The sequence below is a fragment of the Macaca fascicularis genome, chromosome 1 (assembly GCF_037993035.2).
Source record: "Macaca fascicularis isolate 582-1 chromosome 1, T2T-MFA8v1.1".
NCBI classification, from domain to species: Eukaryota; Metazoa; Chordata; class Mammalia; order Primates; family Cercopithecidae; genus Macaca; species Macaca fascicularis.
The window spans coordinates 82,617,459-82,627,246 of record NC_088375.1 but is presented as its reverse complement, the minus strand read 5'-3'; the positions used below and the strand labels follow the sequence as shown (position 1 = coordinate 82,627,246).

The window sequence follows — 9,788 nt, the reverse complement described above, 5'->3', positions numbered from 1 at the left end:
TAAATCTGAGGAAAGTGGCTGTTAATGCCTAGATGTGAAGAAATATGAGAGATTCATAGAAACTTGCCTCCCATTCCAACAACGTAATGAGATATTAATAGACCACCCTTTTTTTTTAGTTCCTTTGTTAAACAAATATCTACTCTTTTATTCACTCACTCAAAGTCAATTCACATATTATTAAGTGACCCCTATGTGTGTAGGTAGATGTGCTGGTTGCTGTGCATAAAGCCATAAGTTAGGCAAACACAGTCCTTACCTTGGTGGAGCTAGCATTGTGATTTTAGCTCCAGATAGTCTGCAGCTGTCTTTCTCAGCGACCTGCAATGGGGCTGACTCCAGACAATCCAGTTGTTTCTGTGCATCCTCTAAAAGCCGGAATGGAGAATTTAACAATTCACAAAATCTCTTCAGGGAGTCGCTTAACTATTAAAGGAGCCTATACTTAGGCTGTGAACCCAAAAGTATCTGAGACAGGTCTCAATCAATTTAGAAAGTTTATTTTGCCAAGGTTAAGGACACACCCATGGCACAGCCTCAGGACGTCCTGATGACATGTGTCCAAGGTGATTGGGGTACAGATTGCTTTTATACATTTTAGGGAGACATAATACATCAACCAATACATGAAAGATTTACACTGGTTTGATCTGGAAGGGCAACACAACTTGAGGAGGGGGACTTCCAGATCATTGGTAGATTTAAACATTTTCTGATTGGCAATTGGTTGAAAGAGTTATTATCAGTAGAAAGTTATCATCAGTCGAAAGGAATGTCTGGAGTTATGGAGACCAAGGTTTTATCATGCCGATAAAGCCTCCAAGTAGCAAGCTTCAGAGACAATAGATTGTAAATGTTTCTTATCAGACTTAAGGTCCGTATTGATGTTAATGCTGCAGAGGAATGAGTCATCATGCCCAATCCCCTCTTCATCCAGTATGAACTACTTTTTCAGATTAATTCTGGACTGCTCTTGGCCGAGAGGAAGGGTCCATTCAGATGGTAATATGGTTTGACTCTGAGTCCCCATCCAAATCTCAAGTTGAATTGTAATCCCCAGTGTTGGAAGTGGGGCCTGGTGGGAGGTGATTGGCTCATGTGTGTGGTTTCTAATGGCTTAGCACCATCTCCCAAGTGCTGTCTCATGATAGAGTTCTCATGAAATCTGGTTGTTTAAAAGTGTGTGGCACCTCCCCCACCTTCTGTCTCCTGCTCCTGCCATGTAAGACATGCTTGCTTCCCCTTCACCTTCCACTATGATTGTAAGTTTCCTGAGGCCATCCCAGAAGCAGAGGCCTGTACACCTCTCAGAACCGTGAGTCAATTAAACCTCTTTTCTTTATAAATTACCCAGTCTCAGGTAGTTCTTTATAGCAGCTCAGGAATGGACTAATGCAGATGGTTAGGGGGCCTTCCAGTTTTATTGTTGATTTACAAGTCTCATCAGTAAGTCAGGGTATTGAAAGTTAAATCCTCAGGAGGCTCCACCACACGTTCATGAAGTCCAGTGAGTGAGTTGATGGTGTTACTGTTAATGCTGAGGATATCCAGGTGCAGAAAGGACTGAAAAGACAAGGAGATGGACAACGGTTTTCTCCTTAGAATATAAATCATCTTAGAAACAAATATTCTTCCATTTCCACAATAATTACTATCTTTGTTTCTTTGTTAGATAATACCTTTTTGGTGCATGTGAAAATAATGTATCTTACTGTAAGAATAATTTTTGAAAACATGTAAAAAATATAAAGAAATTAATAATCTCTCATCATGAAGCCACCTAGACAGAACTATTGTTAACTTTCTGGGGTATTCCTTCTGGTCAACTTATACTCACATAGGTACACATCTATAGGGATTTTGTGTGTTTTTCTTTTACTTAATTGGAGTCCTATTGTATCTGGAATTTAGTTTACTGCATTTCCCATTTAACATATAAAATAATATAAAAACCATTTTAATGGTTACACACTGGTTCATCAAATATATAAACATTAATTTATTTAACCAATGCTCCCCCAGCAATGTTGGCCCTTATCTTGTGTTTTGCTTTCTGCTATGATAAACAGTTTGATGAACAGTATCTTTTTTTATACCTTTTCCCCTACACCTCTCTGTTTATTTCACTGGGATTGATTGATAACAGTGAAATTATTAAAGGATGTAGGGGCTGGGCACAATGGATCACACCTATGATCTCAACACTTTGGGAATATCTCTTGAGTCCAGGGGTTCAAGACCAGCCTGGGCAACATAGTGAGACCCCATCTCTACAATAACTATAAATACATAAATTAAAATTTAAAAATTAAAGGGTAAAAATATATATTGCTGAGCTGCCCTCTGGAAATTCTGTACTATTTTACATTCTCCCCTAGACTATGTAGGGGTGGAAGATGATAGAGAGATGGGTGGGAAGAAGGTGAGAAAAAGGAAGCAGGGAAAAGACAGAATTGCAATGCAGACAGCACTATTGAGTTACTCTTTATGAATCCTGGAAGCTTGTCCCTCCCCAAGCACACCTTAAAGATGCCAATCAATTTTCTTGAATTTGGCTCCTAGAAAATAGGCTCCTACTGACCAGTGCTTCCAATCCTTCTGAATTCCCCAGGAATTCAAATTCCCATCTGAATTCTCAGATATTCTAATGATGTATGAAGTCACTTACAAGTCTTCAGTTTTAGAACTTAAGAGATTTTTTCTCTCTTTTCAGAATGTTTCAGATGGTGAGAGGTGTCATATTGAGCCTCAGTCATACTGCTCAAGACTGACTCTTTAAATAATATCCAGATTACCAAAGCAATTTTTTTTAGTGTCTTTGTTTTTCCTTCTCTCAATGTATATATTTTTATTTCAAAAATATGCTGTACTCAGTCTTTAAACTGGAAATGCAGAAAATACTATTAGAAATAAACCATCCATAGTCTTCACAAACACAGTCATTGTTAACATTTTATTATGTTTCCTTCCAGGCTTTTATTTATGTATACATATATATTTTACAGCATTGTAAACCTACTACAAATGCAGTTTCTTACTCAGCTTTTTCCCACTAAAGAGCCATAAGCATTTTCCCATGATGTTACATAACCCTCATAAACATTCATTTTTATGGCTGGATGATATTCCAGTGAGAAGATGAATCTTAATTTATGTAGCTATTCCCCTTAGGAGAACATTTAGGGCATTTCTTGCTATAAAATAATTCATGTCAACTCTTTTTGCATAAAGCTAATCTCATAGTTAGCTTTGTTCTAAAATGGAGTTTTAGATACAAAATAGTAATATAGCTAATGATCACTTTTTGAGCATTTACTATAGGAATTTAACTTGCATTATCCCTACTCACAACTTTTCAAGGTAAATAATAATATCCCCATCTTCTAGATGAGGAAACTGAAACTCAGACATTAATTTGCTTTAAGATGCAAAGCTAAGCAATAATTAAACCCAGAACTTTATTGTTCCAAGATCCCTTCCCTTTGGTCCAGATGATACAGGTACTTTATTATATCAGAGGATGCAAATATTTTTTAAGGATCTTGACATACATTGTGTTCTACTATTTTTGCCATCTTTTCCTCAATTTAGAGATTTTTAAATATGGGGCATTTGTTTATGTTTGTGTGCAGGCTTGTTGGACCTAGAAAAGTTTTTAAAGTTTATATTATATTTATATTATCTTCCCTCTATTCTAAGCTTGGAGGGTTAGTGAATATCCACTATTTTTTTCTATAGTTTGCATTTGTTAATATTTAACTTTTTATTCCATCAAGAATTCAGTCTACTGTATGGAAGGTATGGAATTTAGTATGTGGAATGAGAACAAACTAATTTATCTCTCGATTTTCTAACCATAGAACCTAAATTCATTTATTACAGATATTCTCTTTCCCATTGACAAATACTAGATTCTTATATGTAGTAGAATATGTTTCTTTGCTTTCTTCTATTTATCCACTCACTCAGTTAGTAAATATTCAGTGCCTACACATGCCAGATACTGGTCTAAGTGTCTGGATACAGTGGAGGATGATAGCAGACTTATTAAACAAATAACAAATCAATAATTACTTAATTATAGTATTTCTAATAGCTTTGAAGAAAATATATGAAGAATGCCATGGTGGCTCATAGCAAGAGTACCTGATTTATTCTTGCACAAATATCACACTTTCAATTTCTGAAGTTTTCTGAATTTTAATACCTAATAATTTAATATTCCCTTCCTAACTCACTGCTGTTCTTGCTTGCTTATTCTGTCAGGTGAAAGTAGGAATGATTTTTTTCAACTTATGAAAATATCACATTGAACTATTGAATTAAATATATATTAAATACAGCAATTAAATTTTAAAGAATTGACATATTTCACATATTCCAAAATTCTACCCAAGTTTTCTTTTACAATTCTCAATAAAATTTTGTAATTTTTTAGTTTTCTCCAAATACATCATTCAATTTTATCATTAAGTTTGCTTACAGGCATTTTGTACTTTTTCTGCTATTATAATCAGGATCCCAGTTTTTATTATATTTTATAACTTGTTTTTAATACTGTAGAAGCAAGCTATTGATTTTATGTATTTATTACACAATCAGCCACCTTACTGAGCTCGTTAATTCTCATATATTTTTCTCAGTTTTACTCCTTTGGATTTTCAATAGATGCATTTCTACCTTCAATTAATAATGGCCTTTTTCTCCTCTTTAACAATATTTAGGCCTCTTTCTTTTTTATTCTATTTATATCAAATTGGCCAGAACACCCCAAAAAATAAACAATGGTGGTTATGAACATCCTTACTTTCTGCCTAGTTCTTCACTATTTCACTGTTTCATATGATGCTGGCTGATGATTAAATGTCATACTTTTTAATTAGTTGAAAAAAAGTCCATCTATTCTTAATTTTTAAGAGGTTTTATTAGTAACAGATGTTCAATTTTATCACATTCATTTTGATGTCTTTTCTTAATGAGCTCTTATGTAAGATAATTATTTCTTCAGATTATTAGCTACTGCATCAGTCACATTTGGTTGAGATATTTGGTGATTTTCTTTCTAAATAATGCTGCAACATTCTTGAGTACCATGGTAACACCCTGGAACCTCGGAAGAGGCTTGGGCCTGGAGTCAGCCCACCTTGAAAGTGCAGAAACAGCCCTGTGAATTCAAGTAGAAGATGCCCGAAGCTCCTGAAGAAGAGATCCAAGGGCAAAATGTTCTGTAATTTTGGGGGTAGGGGGGAATCTCTATTCCTCTAAGGGAACAATGAATTGATTTGATAATGGTAGGAGTATTTCAGTGTTGTTGAGTATAAGCAAATTTTGGACATGTCTTGCTCCTGGCATGCTGTGGGTGCCGGAGCTTTCCATGCATACCTGTACCTTTGTATAGTTTGGTCTGGTAAGCTTGGTTGAAGGACATGGCCGAACGTAATTTAAGATGTGAAATAAACCTTGGCCATAAGTTTTGGGTCTGGTATTTAGTCAACTTGGAGTAGAGCTTATTTGAAATAATTTCCTGATCACTTTCAGAGTCTCCTAACAGCTACATTCAAGAGCCTTGATTTGCCGAGTTGCTTATCTCATTGGCCATTGATTCAATGAACATGTATTGAGCACCACTTATGTGTCCAGCATTAGACTGGGGTGTTTCAAAATGCAAGCTTTATTATTATATGGGCATGGTGAGTTTATTATGATTTGGGATCAGGAGTTGACTGCCACTGAAAAGATAGTATATCACCCACAGTTCCTCAGAGGAGGGTGCATGCCACACCACACAGGGCCACATGGGGAAGCACCAGGCTCAGTCAGCAGGCAGAGTGAGGGAGGAAGTGTGGAAGGGCCTTTACTGTGGTGTCTGTTGGAAGGAACAGGAAGGGCAGCATAAGTGGACACGTTGTGAGGTTTAGGAGTTGTGAATAAGTCTGACACGCTGTGAGGTTTAGGAGCTGTCCAGAGTTGCCTGGGACCTGGTCCTGGGACGGTTAGGACAGGGGAATTCCAGCCCAGAGTGTGAGAGCCCTGTGAGCATCTGATAAAGGCAGTGGTTGGGGAATATGGGCCTGGGGTTGGTTAGTGGCCAGATGAGAAGTATACTTGCAGACCCATCCTTTTCTATCTCTAAGAACTAGTTAGCCCTGGGAGTAAACATCTCCTTGGGATCAGCAAAGCCACCGATATCAAAACATCAGAAAATACAGAAGATTAAAATGCATGATTAATACATAGAGCTTTCAATGAGAAAGGTGATACCACAAGCCATGAGAAGGGTCAGAGGAAGAGTTTCATGAAAATACTGGGAAAAAATTTCCTGATATTCCATTGGTCTCTCTTAACTGTGGCATCAACAGTCCAGGCTATTAAGAAGTCCTTGAGTCAATAGAAGAAACAAATATAGGGAGAAAAGTTGACTAACCTCAGGAGAAGTGAGGCTTTTGCTCCCTGATTTTACTCTTCCCTGAAATGGGTCAAAACCAGAGACAGTTTCAAGGACAGAGCTGAGGGGCTATGACTGGAGGAGGAGCCTCTAGTGGGAGCAGGTGAAGAGGGCTGGATGGTATAGGCACTCTCTTGACAAATGGCCCTTCTTCAAGTGGCTTCGGGACCCCTCCAACCCTTCTTTCCTATGCAGCTTGGGATGGGAATGGTGGTGGAAATCTACTGCTCAGGATGACTTCTTTACCTCCCCAGGATGTACGGAGAGATCAGCTCAGTCCCATTCTCTCCCAGGTTTATGAAAATTATTCTTTCTGTGAGCCCATCAGTTAATCACAGAGGCCAGTCTCTGCTCAGCATCATATTCCAGGAAACATGGTTCAGCAAATACAAGTGTCTGATAACAGAGAATGAGACCCAGATACCCAAACATTTTGTTTAAAATAAGAAACCTAACAAAGTCTTAGGTTTTACCTATCTTTATGTCCATTCCTGTGGAAGAAGAAAGTATCAATGAAAACTTACAACACTGACACCTTTCAGAAAACAGAGATACCGACTTAAACATTATTCCCTCACCAGGACAACTAATTATTAAGTAAGACAACCATTAAGAATTGCAAAGGCCGGGCGCGGTGGCTCAAGCCTGTAATCCCAGCACTTTGGGAGGCCGAGACGGGCGTATCACGAGGTCAGGAGATCGAGACCATCCTGGCTAACACGGTGAAACCCCGTCTCTACTAAAAAAAAAAAATACAAAAAGCTAGCCGGGCGCGGTGGCGGGTGCCTGTAGTCCCAACTACTCGGGAGGCTGAGGCAGGAGAATGGCGTGAACCCGGGAGGCGGAGCTTGCAGTGAGCTGAGATCCGGCCACTGCACTCCAGCCTGGGCAGCAGAGCGAGACTCCGTCTCAAAAAAAAAAAAAAAAAAAAAAGAATTGCAAAAACATTTTTTACAAATCTTTTATTTTTAGAGGTACCACCCGCAATGAATTTTATGATGCAGGATAGTTTCAGGAAAATGGAGAAATTTTCATCTTGCTGAGGTTGTTTTCATCAGCAGTTGAAAGGTTGCACAGTTTCAAGGCTAAGCAATGTAATTTCATTTTTTAGCACCTAAGAAAACAGAACAGACTGACAATCTGAGGACTTACAATTTCGAAAAAAGAAGGGTAGCACAGGAGGATTAACAAATGAGTTATAGGGCGTAAGATGTTTTTCATCTATATACTTAAAAGCAATGCCAATGTTTACCAATGTTCTCAAAGAATGTCACAGAAGATACAGTTCCAATCCATGACAACGTAGCTTAAAACCCTCTCTCCCTTTCTTTCCTTTCAATCTTGCTCATAGACCTTGTGGATCAAAGAGTCTCTCTCCATTTCATTTCCAGCTTGCTGTCAACACTTCTCCAGTAAACCATCCAGGTGGCTCTCAACTCCTCAACTCAAGTCAAGTCTAGAAATTATCCATGTAAGTATTTAACATACCATATGCCTGGCACATGGTGTGGATTCAAAGAGCTTTAGCTATGAGTATTATTATGAGTGTTATTGGGAATATAAGGTTACTGTCAGAAACATGAAAACAATGTTGAGAAACACACCAGTATCCTCACTGTTTGCATTGTCACCATCCATCTTCCTTTCAGTCCTTGTAGGGCAAAGGAGGCATGGCAAAAGCCAGTGGTCTCCCCAGCTCCCCGTCTTGGAACTACTTTTTTCTCTCACTAGATATTTGCCTCCTCTTTGATGGAAATGTTCTGGCCTCTCCCAGTAGATGTTCCTGCCCAGGCATTGAGCTAACAAATTCAAAGTTTCCCTTGGAAAGAAAGGGAGGAGGGAAGTTCAAGGATTCTCTTTCCTTCACAGTCAGGAGGATAGGAAAGATGCTGTAAATCTCATAATTCAATAACTTATTTCTTGATCATTCTTTTCATCAAGGTGACAATATCTTAAAGGCCAACCTTTGGGGGTAGGTCTAGAAAAATGGTCCACAAAACCCATTTGGCATGGTTTCAGTCTAGATCACTGGTCTTTGGGTGTGATGAGGGGTAGGGCTGGAAGGGGGAAGAAGAAAGTGCTCAGTCTCTTAGGGGCACTTTTTCACATTCTACTGCCTCTTTACAGAAACTCGAAGTCTCCTCTCCGCTGAGACTCACATTGACTTCTCGTTCTCTCAAACCCAATCAAATACCTTGTTTGTTGGTAAATCTCATTGACTTCACTTCAGACCATGTCCAGAATCCAACCACTTCCTGGCACTTTCTCTGCCACCATTCCAATCCAAGCTGCTGCCAACTCCCACTTGGGTTATTGCAGTAGTCAACCTGTGTTAGTAGCCTATTGCCACTGCAACAAACTCCTCAAACTGAGTGACTTAAAGCAACACAGATTTATGTTCTCACAGTTCTGGAGGTCAGAAGTCTGAAGTGGATTTCACTGGGCTAAAATCAAGGTGTCAGCAGGGCTGCTTTCCATCTGGAGACTCCAAGCAGAAGTCATTTTCTTGCCTTATTGAGCTTCTACAGATGACTCGCATTGTGTAGCTCATGGCCCCTTCCATCTCAAAGCCAACAATAGTTGGTCAAGTCTTTCTCACACTGCATCACCCTGCCTGCCTCTCTCCTGCCTTCCTGTCACTTATAAGGACCCTTGTGATTTCATTACGCACCTGGATAATCCAAGATCGTCTCCCCACCTCACGGTCAGCTGATTAGCAACCATAGCTCCATCTGTAACTTTAATTGCTCCTTGTCATGTAAAATAACATTTTCACAGGTTCCAAGGATTTGGATGTGGACATCTTTGTGGGCCGTTACTCTGCTCACCACACCTCCTAACTCACTCCCAGTTTCTTACCTCCCTTAAATCACTTCTTCACACGGTAGTCAAAGTGGTCCACTTAAACCACGTATCACATTACCTCACTGTGCTCAAGACCTTGCGAGGGCTCCCACTTTGTAGTCCCGACAGCCCTCAATACCAGTAAGGTTCTTCTTATGAGTTCTATGAATGTATTCACTGAATTCGAATACTCCTATCATTCCTGGCATCCACCCCACTGCATTATGGGAAATAAGACTGCATTCTATTTGCTAACGTTTTATTTAGAATGTCTTCGTCTATATTCAGAAGCGAAGCTGGTCATTTGCTTTCTGTGTTTTCTTTTGTTTTGCTTTGTAGAACAGATTGGGGGCTTTGCGTCTTCTATAAATGAAATTAGCATGGAAGTCATTTGTTTCTTAAAAGCTGGAAAAAATTCCATGCCTTAAAACATTTTTTTAAACTTTACCGAGCCTTAAATTGACTAAGCATAACGAACAATAGGTAACAATGTTGAAGA

The 9,788-nt window shown here is 38.9% G+C and overlaps 1 protein-coding gene across 2 annotated transcripts in view; it reads right to left on the bottom strand.

Annotated features, from left to right (window-relative positions):
- Positions 1 to 478: 478 nt before the first annotated feature.
- The window catches only part of CNIH3 (cornichon family AMPA receptor auxiliary protein 3), a 373,524-nt gene continuing 364,214 nt past the window's right edge, over positions 479 to 9,788 (bottom strand). For both annotated transcript variants that reach the window (XM_074037269.1, XM_074037279.1), the window contains exon 5: positions 479 to 1,563. In XM_074037269.1, the coding sequence (XP_073893370.1) occupies positions 1,467 to 1,563 (97 nt within the window). In that variant the 3' untranslated portion in view covers positions 479 to 1,466. The remainder of the gene's footprint in view (positions 1,564 to 9,788) is intronic.